Here is a 13,739-nt window from a genome sequence, read left to right as displayed (position 1 = left end):
TGAGGGGATCAAGAAATAATGTCATAATAGAATTTATCATGGAAGTGCCAATACAATTACATTTCTCCTTCAAATGAAAAAGACGTATTGCACTTTTTCAAAAAGTTTTAGTCAACACCAATATTTCGTTGTATGTCTGACGAGTAGACAAAGTTATTAGAAGATATGGCATGAAAATATTAGAGGAAAATATGAACGAAGCATTCAGGTGAACTATTTCTGGAATATAATGAGGAATGATATTGGACAGTATTGTATCATACACTTTCCATTCCATCTGAATATTGAAGAGAGGCACAGAAGAAAAATAAAAAATAAGTTCTCGAAGATGACTGCCAGGATATACGTAAAAAATAGGAATAAGTTAATTAGATACTTATATTATGATTTGAGATAGGTACAGTATACAATATCCAATCAATGTATTTTAATTTTTTACGCATATCCTGGCAAAGAATAATCGACTTAATTCTTTCTTAGATCTATTCTATCATTGAACTGTTGAAGCACATTGCTATCAAAAATTGAAAGAGAAGGGGAGGATGGTTAATTTCAAAACACAAATTACAAACCTTTCTAATGATTTGGATTTTTATTGACTCGATCATCAGCAAATAATGAGGACTTCAATCAAATTCAAATGAGACAATAACTTCAAATAATTCAACGCTCCAAAAAAACAGTGATCAACAGCACGAATACTAGACTAGTAAATTATTTATGACATTGATTTAAAAGTATTTTCAAAAATAAAATAAAGCCTAGCTACAGTATTATATTTACAGCAATATACAATTTAATGGTTAATTAGTCAAATAATGACTAAGAGTAGAGGAGATAATTGCTCAGAAGCGATGCGGAGAAAAATTAATCATTATGGGAGATTTTAATGCAAAGATTGGAATAACAAATAAAGATCAGAGTAGAATAGCAATTGGAAATGAAAGAGGAGAAATGCTACTGGACTTCACTTCAAGAAACAACCTAAAAGTGGTAAATAGGAGTTTCAGAGGAAGTATTGAAGATAAATGGACCTGGAAATCACCATTGGGAGGCCTGCACGAATTAGATTACTTGATTATTGAAGAGAGTAACGATATGGTTCGGAAATTAGAGGTAGTTAAAACATTCAAGTACGACTCTGATCATAGATTGTTGATGGCTGGAGTACTACTTCACAAGCGAAGGTTTTTCATAAAGAAGAAATGCATAAGGATAGAGCAAGTAAATTATGCAAGGTTTGTGGAGAAATTAGAGGAGGAAATAAGGAGTAGGAGTCGTAACTTGACGGAAACAAGCAGTATTGAAGTGATTTATGAAAATATAATACAATCTATTCATATGGCTTATAGTGGACTGGAGAGAGTGCAACAGAATGGGAGAAGACGGAGCAATAAAATTTCGCCTGAAACGAAGTGTCTGATTGAAAGGAGAGAAGCACTAAATAGGATTCCTATGAAGACTGAAGAGGAAAAGTACGAACATAGCAATCTTAGGAAAGAAGTAAGAAAAAGAATAAGGAGAGAGCTGAAAGATTACGAAGAAAATGTTATAAGTACAATTATGTCAACTTCGGGTTCGACAAAGAAGATAAATCAGAAGCTTAGTTCCACTACAAGGAAATGGATCTCCAAGTTGAATACTGAAGATGGAACAGCAACTGAAAGAAAACAAATTTTGGATCAAGTAACAGTCTTTTATGAGCAATTGTATAAAAAGATAACCCCAACGAAATATGTACAGAGACAGATAGTCTTCAGGTGGAAATGGAGTTTCAAGGATTAAGTATATTGGAAGATGAAATAAGACATGCCATTAAAAATCTTAAAAAAGGAAAAGCCCCGGAAAGGATGGAGTCACATGTGAAGCAATAATAACAGGAATGGAGAAACTCATAAAACCACTCACTATACTATTCAACAAGATTCTAAAGGAAAAGGTTATACCCAGTGATTGGAAAACAAACAAGATCATAATACTGTTTAAAAAAGGATCAAGGTTTGATATTAAAAACTACAGACCGATTACTCTCTCCTCAGTTATATATAAGATATTTGCCTCAATCATGAAAAACAGGATAATAAATAAAGTATATGAAAACCATCCAACTGAGCAGGCAGGATTCAGACCCGGCTACTCTACAACTGATCATTTACAGGCTGCGAATCAGATTATTGAGAAGTGCACAGAATATAGTATACCGATATACCTGGGTCTAATCGATTTCCATAAAGCGTTTGACAGTCTTAATCATTGTAGGATGTGGGATGCACTAAGAGAAACGGGAATAGATAGAGAATATATAAATGTTATTAGAAGTTTATACGAGAACACGGAGGTATATGTCGAGCTTGAGAGAAGAGGGAGAAATATTAAAATAGAGAAAGGACTCAAGCAGGGTTGTCCACTGTCCCCGGTTATATTCAATTGTTGTTTGGAGTATATATTTCGCAGATTGGAGTGGGAAGGCAGAGGGATTCGGATTAACGGCCAAGAGCTCACGAATCTCCGATTTGCAGATGATGTTATGATCATAGCAAGCAGCGCTATAGAGATGAAGGGAATGATAGAGGAATTAGTTGGTGCTAGTGAAGCGATGGGTCTCCATCTAAATGCACAGAAGACAAGAATAATGACCAATGCAGAAAGAATAAGTGTGCAAGTAGGCTGCGGAAGTATTGAGTATGTGGAGGAATATGAGTATCTGGGTCAGATTCTATCATTCACGAATAGAGCGGCAAAGGAAGTGAAACACAGGATTGACAAAGGATGGAAAAAGTATTGGGCTTTGAAAAGAATATTTAAGGGAAACTATTCCAACAATCTAAAAGCGAGAACTCTATCAATGTGCGTATACCCTGCAATACTATATGGAGCGCAGACCTGGGCACTCACAGAAAATCAAGATAAGAAGCTGGAGACGACGCAAACTAAAATGCTGAGAAGTATTCTTGGCCTGAAGCAAGTACAAAGAGTTACAAACAGGGATATATTAAGGAAAGTAAAGGTGAAGTACTTGCAAAAAGAGGCTCATGTAATGAAATGGAAGTGGGCCGGACACGTAGCGAGACTGCCTGAAGATCGATGGACAAGGATTTGCACGGAGTGGGTACCGATGGACAGGACCAGGAGACGAGGACGGCCACCGACCAGATGGAGGGACGAGTTGTGCCAGAGAGTGGGCCATGCATGGGCGACTACGGCCAGAAATAGGCAATTATGGGCTAGAATAATAAAGAAATTATGATTGTGAATATATTTTGTAAACAGATTTTTATGATTGTAATTAATTAATCAAGGACTGTCAACCTCAAATACCTCGTTAAGAGAGGCTTTTGTTCATGTAATGAATGTAAATAAAGCTTTATTATTATTATTATTATAGTCAAATAATTGGGTTCATTAAAACTAGTGTTCATTTTAATGAACGAGAATATTCTCTGTTTAAAATATACACAGTAGTTCTCTAAAAGACTATACAGTATTGTTTTGGTACCTATCTATTATTATCACAGATATAATTATTGTTTTTGTGGTTTGGTGTGTCGGTTTGCTAAATGAGAGCCGACGCCGGCAGACTGCTGTGCTTGGGGTTTGCTAAATGAGAGCCGACGCCGGCAAACTGCTGTGCTTGGGTTTGGTCTTGTTGAGAAAGACTTTGATGCCGCCATTGAAGTCTGCACTGACCAGCACATAGCCTTGTGCTGATGGCTCCGGCTCCGGTTCCTCCATCTGCTGGATTATTACGTCTGGATTTGGGGCGAACACAGCGCACGTCACAACAGCATTGTGCACCTTCACACCCTCCCAATAATCGTTGCGATCTCTTCTAACCGACGAGAATTTAGAATAATCATGATGTGTTTTCCATATGTAAATGCACTGATTCTCGGATCCGCTTACTATGTATTTTCCGTCGTGACTGAACGATGCCTTTATCTGACTGCTGACATTTACGTAGCCTTTATACTTACAAGACAGATTCAGGTCTCTCAAATCGTATAATCTGATCCTACTGTCATTGGATGTGACCAAAATTTTGTCCTCTTCTGGCATAGGTTCTATTCCACTAATTTTACGTCCTGTCGAATTCTTACCGCGAGTTGATCTAACATGAATTTGCGTGTGATACTTTAGTTGATCAGTGTTGTAGAATATGCATCTTCCATCATAGGATCCTACGACTGCAAATTTCCCATTCTGAAATAAAGTGAAAATGAAGTTTAGCAAGTTGTAAGCAGTGGTTGACAACATCTAGTTTCTTTTTATTGATTTTAGTGAAATACCACAGCATCATTAAGTAGGAAAACTTGAATATCAATCAAGAAATTTCAGGCTGACCGGTAACGGTAGGACATGCATGATACACATATTGTCGTACATAACAGTGACATCACAGCGTAAGGCTGTGAGCAAAATCTTTTGAGGTTGGGTTTTTTATCTCAGATTTTTTTTTGTTTATTTTTTCTTCGCAGCTCTATTCGAGGTTGAATTATTTTTGTATTATTATAATTTGTAATTTTCAAGTGGTTTATTTAATGCTTAATGTTAGAAGTCTCTAGCTTATGACAAAACATGTATGATGATCATGTTTGTGTGTGCATGATACATGCATGTCCCACCGTTACGGTAGTGGCCAATCGAAGATAATAATTTCAATCAACGCATAGTTACAACATAATATTATTTTATCTAATCTTGTAAATGTAAGCATGAATCAAGAAGAATTTAATTCATGATTTGTTTGGTGGAAATTAGGAGAACTTGTTCTCACCTGGCAAAAGTTGGCAGCAGTGATGAGCTTGGGGTTGCCGTCGACTTCGTTCCAGACGGCCACCTTCTTGTCGGGAATGTTCCAGAGCCGCAGCTTTCCGTCGAGCGAGCCGCTGAGGAAGTAGCGGTCGTCGCGCGGGTGGAACACGATGGCCGTGACAAAGTCGATGTGCTGGAAGCAGCAAAGGCACTCCTTGCGCGAGATGTGCCACAGACGCACTGTCTTGTCCATGGACGAGGAGAGCACGAAGTAGTTCTTCGACCAGGACACGTCGAGTAGGTCGGAAGTGTGTCCCGTGTATGTGCAGAACGGCTTTGGCATGAACGGTGACCGGTCGTCAGGGTTCATCTCCGCCTAGCATCACACAAACTATTGCTAAAGATTCGATATACAGTTCAACGTCGATGTGCACACTTTGAACATGCTATTTGACCATTATACTGATTGAGTATTTGTATTGATTGACTAAAGATCAATGAGTTGAATTTCAACTGTAAAAATTGAAAACTTTAAACTGAATACTTGAAACTAAATCGAAAATGTCCGATAATATCGGAGGTGAAAATGGGTACCAATAATATTGGGACTCTTGTCCATACATTTAGGTCGACAAATCATAGAGAAAAGATAGCATCATAAGAAATCCAATGTTTTTATGTTCCAATTTTCACTGTTAACTCAAGCTGATAGTCCTAGTAGTTATTTTTCGTAAGGTTATGTGACGCTGGTAGTCTCTCTCATATTGTGCCTTTCTTTCACTCTCACTCAGCAAAAACAGTAATAATAGACAGTAGTCGACAGTAATCGGCTTGAGTTGACATGAAAACTGCTTGAAATTTGAAACATAAAATACCTATACCATGGAATATCTACTTATATCTACTTTTCTCTATAGCAGAATGCAATTACGCACAGATATGACCTAAGTACGCTGAGCCCACCTTGTGTGGCACTCTCAATTCCTAGTTGAGAGCCAACCATTCGACACATATACCAAGTCTGAATAAAGATATTTTTGCCAGATAACATAGAACTGACTTCGGGCAGAGACGTGACTCTGAATTTCGTCCCCTTCGACGTCTCTCCCATGTGAACCAATGCTCACAGAAGATAGGTGGCGCGCCACGTCCCTGTCCAACGTCTGTTCTGTGTGAATTGGGCCTTAGAGCTTGTTCACATGACAGCAATTTACGCTCGGTTTGCCAGCCTCGTACACATGACAGCGATTCATGAGCGGTTTGCGCTTGGTTAAGGTTCAAACACATAATGAGTATGCCTAAGGCTGTTTTTTGCTCCTGTGAATTGCTGCTCTCTGAAAAATCTCCTGCCAAGCAGACCTACTTCCATATTTCTACTATGAACTACTTGGAACTAAAACTGAACTAGATACTACTATGAACTATGATCCTCTGCGAACTAACTAATGATCTATCAATGTTTAAATAAATAAATAATAATTAAACTTAAACTGAACTAGATACTACTATGAACTATGATCCTCTACAAACTAACTTAAACTGAAGTTTGGAGTACTTGCATAACATTAATAGGCCCTTTGAATGCTTCAGATTTGGAACTGTTTCTGAGATTGATCTAGAAAGAATAATCATGGGTTTGAAGAACACAGATGCAGCTGGCTGAGATGAGATACCGACCTCTGTAGTTGAGGCAATGTGCTCTATTATTTCGAATCCACTCACTCATATTGTAAATCTGTCTTTCAGAGAGGGTGTTTTTCCACAGAAAATTGAATATTCCATCATTAAGCCATTGCACAAGAAGGATTCATTCCAAGAGCCCCATCGGTTAGAACCGATGTGAGGAACTATCGTCCAATAGCTCTGATCTTTGTTTTCTAAAAGATATTTGAAAAGGTGGCTAAAAAAATATTTTTTGGGGGTCAGTATGTTTTTAGGTGGGGAATGTCAACAAAATCTGCAGTTTTTGATATAGTAACAGACTTACTGAATTATATTGATAGACAAAAGGGGGCTCTTGGAATGTTTTGTGATTTGGCACGAATGTCGACAAAATCTGCAGTTTTTGATATAGGTAGTAACAGACTTACTGAGTTATATTGATAGACAAAAGGGGGCTCTTAGAATGTTTTGTGATTTGGCACAAGCTTTTGATATGGTGGATCATATCCTGCTCTTGAAAAAACTGCATTACTATGGTTTTGGAGGTACTGCAGGAAGTTTTTTTAGGTCATGCCTACATAATCGTTTTCAGAAGGTTAAAGTAGTTTCAGATGGACGCCAGATATTATCCCCATGGAATATTGTGAGGGTTGGAGTTCCTCAAGGGTCAATACTGGGGCCTATCTTGTTAAACATTTTTATCAATGATTTGCCATTAAATATAGATTCGAAAATGATTCTTTACGCTGACGACACTACTGCATTGGTTAGTGGCAATAATGTTGACGAAGTTTCCAGGAAGTCTTTGAAAGTATTGAATCAGCTTCATCACTGGTTTAGCAGTAATGCCTTGGAATTTAATTAAAAAAATACAAATTTCATGAAGTTTGCTCCTGGCAGTCATTCAGAAGTGGGTTTCCAGGAATTGGTTCTTGATACGGGGGTGAAGTAAAATGCAGTTTCGTCAGCAAAATTTCTCGGAGTAGAGCTTCAAGGTAGTCTAAAGTGGAATAAGCATTTAAGAGTTCTGATGAACAAATAAACGCATGCTTTTTTGCCGTGAGAACAATAGCGAGTATTTCCAATCAAAAGACAGCGCTCAAAGTCTATCACGGATGTTTTTTGCCTCTTATTCGTTATAGTATTCTTTTTTGGGGGAGCAACGTGTCAGATTTGCAGGAGATCTTCCTGATACAAAGGAAAGGAAAGCAGTTCACGCTCTTCGTGGTATTAATCCTTTTGGCCGCGATTCCTGCAAGCCAATTTTCTTGAACTTAAACCTGCTGACTGTTCTAGCCCGTTATTACTTGGAAGCAATTATGTTTGTTATGAAGAATGGGGATAAATTTGAATCAAACAGATCGCAACATGCGTATGGCACCTGAAAAAAGAATTCCATCCTATATTACCCTGTTCATAGGACAACTTTGTTCGAGAAAGGACCGTATTATTCTGGAATAAGGTTCTTCAACCAGCTCTCCACATCATGGAGAAATTTAGATGTCAAGACTCTTTCAAGAACTCTGACTCAAAGGCTATCGGAAAGAGTACCCTACACATTGAGTGAATGCTGTGAACCTATCAGGGGATAGAGGCAACTCCAGCATATGGAATAATACTACAACTTGACGTGTTGCATGCTGCAAGAGCCCTGCTCACTTAAGCGGCTAAACGCAACAAATTAATAATAATAATAATAACTGAAAATTTTAATAGAATAAAATTTTAATTGAACTGAAATTGTAATAGAATATGCACTATGTGAACTGATCTGCTCGAAAACGCTCGGTTGACTGAAGACATGTGTACGCCTGCTCTAGTATATCGAACCACCCAACCGAGCGGTTGGACTGGAAACTTCAACTGCCGCGATTCGCCGGCGACTGCTCAAACCGAGCGTTGCATTTGTACGGCACCATGACTGTGTTTCCCTATACCTGGCAACCGCTCGGTTGGTCAACCGCGCGACAACCGAGCGTAAATCGCTGTCATGTGATATCTAAACATTTGTGATAGTTAAGTGCCATTAAATTCTTTGAATCTTTAATTGATAAACTGTTGTATTATAACAGTAATCTGAATTATTATAGAATGCTTCCTTTTCAATAGATACTGTTATAATTAGAGATTACAATTAAAGACTACTCTACTTTTATCTCAGCACAGATAGATAGCAGAGCGCAGAAACACAGCACTAACAGTTCGGCGTCCGAACTACGACTGATACATGATAGAAACTTGCGATTGGTCTCAAATGAAAGAGAATTACATGCTCTATAAGCTACGTTGCCTTAAACCCATCTTGCATGACTGTTTATTATCGAAAAACTTTCGATGCAGGATTCACTGGTAACTTTTATCACAGCACAGAAAGATAGCAGAGCACAGAAACACAGCACTAACAGTTCGGCGTCCGAACTACGACTGTTACAATTAAAGATCCAAAGAATTTGATACTTGAATAAAAAAATTTGAAATTGAAAATCAAAATACTTGAAATTGAATTTTGTGATCAATTTTGAATCGTTCTAGCGCAATTTCCGCAGATATAATAATTATCACTACATTTCAATGCACTACTCAAATAGTGAGGTCCACGTTATAATAGCATTGAAGAAAGATTGGAGAACAGTGTTGCCAAATCTCTAAATGTGACTCCATTTTGCCGCTGAGTATACACAGCTGTTAATCAATGCATCCCATTACATTTAATTTGATCTATTATTAGTTTTAATTTTCGTTGATAAAATATAACATTCATCAATCATTCATAAAAACTACATTCATATAATGTTTAATAACTTTGCTTCCATAACTAAGATTTGATTTTTATTCTCATACACAACTAAAATCTTTGCGGCTAATTAAAAAACTGTGAAACAACAATCTGAACTTCAAATCAACAATCAACAGAAATTAAGTTATTTGGTAGGTATTCTATTTCAATTTTTTTTAAAATAATGGTAAAATAGAAATCCCATTCATAATGAAATAAGTTTAATAGAAATAGTTATTTGACCTTTCAATATTTATTAATTTAAACCGGTACCAGTACCGTAACCTTTACCGGGTAGCTGAAGCATGGGTGAAGTCGAGGATGGTGAAAGTTATCAACTTTTAAATTGTAATTTCAGGTATAATTTGTGTTTCTCATACGGTAATATATAAAAAAAGATTTATTCAAAAAACATTTAAAACTCAATTATACGACTTCTGTACTGAAGTATTTTGCTAGAATGAAGAAAAAACATGGCGGCTGAAGATTGTTTGTTTACATCTGTACAGTCACTGTCAAAAGTAAAAATGAAATATTTCTGGCAAACTGACAGCATTGCAAAGCTAGAAAGAGATAGCACTATCTGCTTTGTCAAATAATAGAAAAGGATAGCAACACTATTGTCAATCAAATACTGTCATTATAGCGCGAACCTCACTATAGAAATAAATGACGTACATGTCCAGGCCCCACCCACCTAGTGTAACGGTAATTTGAGCATTACACATCGTTTATGCACGCAAACTGCACAAATTATTCCAAAATTGAATTTGTGGCGGGGGGGGGGGTGCTAGGGAAACGAGAGCCCCTCACTTCTTCAATTTGAGCATAGCGTTACATAGCATAGCGGGAAGAATTTCGTTTGTGCAGTCATCAATAGAAATTGCAAAAGCTTGCAACAAGTTAATGGGGGCTGGGGAAACGCTAACTCCCCAAACAATCAAAACACCCAAATTTTCGGCTCAATCGCTCAATCGTTTGTGCTTCCTTTGTACACAAATGTAGACGTACATGTAACGTTTGTGCAAACTTTTTAAGCAGGAAAATGGGTCGTCACAGAAGTGAGGTACAGTACAGGGGCCAAGGAAACGGTTGCACATTCGAAGCACAAACGGTTGAACCTAAAATTACTGTATTACATTACCCACCACCCATTTTCTTGCTGAAAATGTGTGCACAAACTTTACATGTACGTGCACATTAAGGCACAAAATAAGCACAAACGATTGAGCCGAAAGTAGGGGTGTTTTGACTGTTTGGGGGATAGAATTTCCCCTGCGCCCATAACCTGTTGCAGGTTTTTTCGGATATTTTGATGAGTGCTCAAACGGTGAAAGTGCATGCACATTTGTGCACATTCGAAGCTTAAGCGGTTGAACCTAAATTTACTGTATTTCATGCACACAGTGTGAGCAAAAGTTACATGTATGAGCACATTTGTTCACAAAGGAAGCACGATCGATTGAGCGATTGAGCCGAAATTTGGGTGTTTTGACGGTTTGGGGGGGCTAGCGTCCCCCCAGCCCCCATTACTCTTGTTGCAAGCTTTTGCAATTTCTATTGATGACTACACAAACGGCGAAGGTACGTGCAAATACGATGCACAAACGAAATCCTTTCCGCTATGCTCAAATTTAAGAAGTGAGGGGGCTCTCGTTTCCCTAGCCCCCAAATTTATTTTTTTCAGTTTGCGTGCTCAAATGCAGAGTGGTCGTACATATTCGTGCACAGATGATGCACATACGATTTGTAAAGCTCAATTTCCCGTTACCCGAGGTGGGGGAGCCCTGGACATGCACGTGAATAAATGAAAAGTGGGAGCGTGAATGTGAGCGTACTTGAGCGGCGTTGTCGTCGGCAGAAGACGACTGCTGGGAGACGAGCGACTCCTGGCTGGGCGTCGGCGACACCTTCTCCGCGTTGTACTTGGTGCGCGTGTCCTGGAAGTAGGCGTAGGCGTTGCGCACCACCCAGATGCGCAGCACCCGGTCCTGGCCGGCCGTCGCCAGCAGCCGGCCGCACTGCGAGAACTTCATGCACCACACTGGGCCCACGTGCTCGTTGCTCAGGTCCTGTCAACATCCACAAACGAATAAGTAAAATTCTATTGTCAAAAAACCGTTACAGCATAGACAACGTCAATATAGGCAATTTCAACAGCTTACAAGAGTTATGTTGATAGATTCCAGTCCAATGTCAGTCACGATTCCTAAGAATTCTGGAAATTTATTAATAATAAGCGAGGCTCGGGAGACTTGTGAGACCATGCTTTTCAAAGATGAAGAGTGTACTGGCTCGGAAATTCCTTCTGGTTTTGCAAAGTTTTTCAAGTCTGTCTATACCCCAATTACGGCTTGTTACAAGATCGATAAGGACAATGCACTTTATAGTGAGGGCTCCAATAGTACTCTGAATATTTCTTCAGTATCTGAGGATGACATACGTCAAGCAATCAAGAGCTTCAAGCCGAGAGTAGCTACGGGTCCTGCTTTCATTACCAGCTTTCATTATCAAGGGTTGCAGCGAGCTCTTGGTGGCCCCCCTCAAGTATCTCATTCTCAAGTCTCAGACCATCAACATTCAAATATCTCCACTTTTCAAGTTTTTATAATGATTTTTGTGATTCCTCTACTTTTTTATACTTTTTGAGACAACATACTGCAAAGAATTTGTTATGATAAATGTTTTCGAATGAAATGATGCTTGAAAGTGACTAACTGTAGTAAACTGACATAACCTCAAATCAACATGAAAACTGGGTGGGATCGTTGAAATTTTTGTATGCCTATATTTTGAAATAATAAGTTCCTCATTGTGAATTTGGCAAATTGAGTATTTTTATAATAGTCCAGTCGTTTTTTCAGGAAACAGCCCCGAAAGAATTTTTCTCGACGGTTCCATATGTATTTTGGGGCGCTGAATTTGAATCTGAAATTTGCTGACACGCCAGAGGGCGACTTCACCCCCAAAACCCCCTAAAACCCCCAAAATTTCGGACTTTTTTCAATTTTCCCATTTTATCTCGTGAACCTTGAGTTTCTCAAGAAAAATCATTCTCGATAAAATTAAAGAGAATAAAATTTCCAATAAATTGAGTGAGTGGTCGCGCAGGATTCTACCATTTTTGGTTCCGGAGCTACGAATTTTCAAAAAAGGGGTATTTTTAAGGGGTTTTCAAAATTATGCAAACCTACCACTTCTACCCTATACAACATGGATATTTTTCTAGTATAGATGAAAAACCACTCATCACGTGAAAGAACAATTCATTATGAACAGGATTCCTTAAAAAAATTTCGAATTTAGTAGTGAGGGGAGGGGGGATATACCCAAAAATATAAAATCATGTCCTACAGGCAAAATACACATTTTTCATTATAATACCTTTTCAAAGCCTTCCTAACAAAAAAATACATATTCCGACTGAAATCATCTCACGCGGGTTATTTTCTATGAAAATCACCCGTTAGAATCATTTAATTTCAGTATTTACTAGTGGGGGGGGTACGTTTTCATTATACAACATAGATAAAAAACCACACATCACGTGAAAGAACAATTCATTATGAACAGGATTCCTTAGGAATTTTCGAATTTAGTGGGGGGGGGGAGCGGATACGTCAAGGATCGAAACTTTAAACACTCTTGACAGAATGATCAGATCTCCTCGTACTACAGCTCATTCTTCTCAGCTCATCAAGGCGGTTCAAAATCATGTATCATAATTGAAATTTGATGAAAAAAAATCCACTTTTAGTGTATTTTAACCCCTATTTAAATACACAGAAAAATGGTCAATTTCTATATTCAAAACTGTGTATCTCGGTAACCCGAAATGATAAAAAATGGTACTTGGTCTTGATTTGAAGAACAGAACCTCCTCTTTCATTGATTGATTGATTGATTGAGTACTTTATTTATGTAGATTACAATATATACTTGCTTATACACTTATATACAATAGCTTACAATACAGCAAAATTATAGATGAATTTACATAATATAGACTAAGAAAATAATTATTGAACTGTATATGATATGAAAAAGTAATTTTTAATATAATAACTATAGATAATTATATTGTTATGCATCTACATAAATTGGCGGAGCTTTGGACATATCAATGTCCATTCTTCGGAAAGAATATTAAAAATATCCTCCCCACTACTAACTCTCTACCAAAACGTTAATTTAATTAATTAAACTAAGGATTTATTTATTAATGGAAATATTGTAAAAGTTTTAATTAATATAAAAATTCAAGAGAAAAAAAACAGAAAATTGATTGAGTAAAATAATTATATAGGTAGATAAGATCAAATTATTGATTAATAAAATGAAGTAGGCTGAAAGTAGATCAGGGTAATCAACTTTCAGTAATATACAGCAGTATGCAGTGGATAATTAAAATAACATGAGTTATATTATATATATAATTCATTCTATAACAGGTTTAAAGGTTTGTATTTGTGGGATAGGTGGGGGATGGTTGTCATGTGATCGTTCTAGGGCCGGACAGTTTCAGTCATTTGTTACAAAAGATGTTTTT

The 13,739-nt window shown here is 37.6% G+C and overlaps 1 protein-coding gene across 1 annotated transcript in view; it reads right to left on the bottom strand.

Moving 5' to 3' along the window:
* Nucleotides 1-3,389: 3,389 nt before the first annotated feature.
* The window catches only part of LOC111062733 (WD repeat-containing protein 44-like), a 69,435-nt gene continuing 59,085 nt past the window's right edge, over nucleotides 3,390-13,739 (bottom strand). Inside the window, exons 8-10 of the mRNA XM_039420519.1 lie at nucleotides 11,029-11,262; nucleotides 4,775-5,128; nucleotides 3,390-4,200 (exon numbers count right to left, since the gene is read on the bottom strand). Coding sequence (XP_039276453.1) covers nucleotides 3,598-4,200; nucleotides 4,775-5,128; nucleotides 11,029-11,262 — 1,191 coding nt within the window. The 3' untranslated portion in view covers nucleotides 3,390-3,597. The remainder of the gene's footprint in view (nucleotides 4,201-4,774; nucleotides 5,129-11,028; nucleotides 11,263-13,739) is intronic.

The sequence above is a fragment of the Nilaparvata lugens genome, chromosome 1, assembly GCF_014356525.2.
Source record: "Nilaparvata lugens isolate BPH chromosome 1, ASM1435652v1, whole genome shotgun sequence".
NCBI lineage: Eukaryota > Metazoa > Arthropoda > Insecta > Hemiptera > Delphacidae > Nilaparvata > Nilaparvata lugens.
This window is presented reverse-complemented; position numbering and strand designations above follow the sequence as displayed.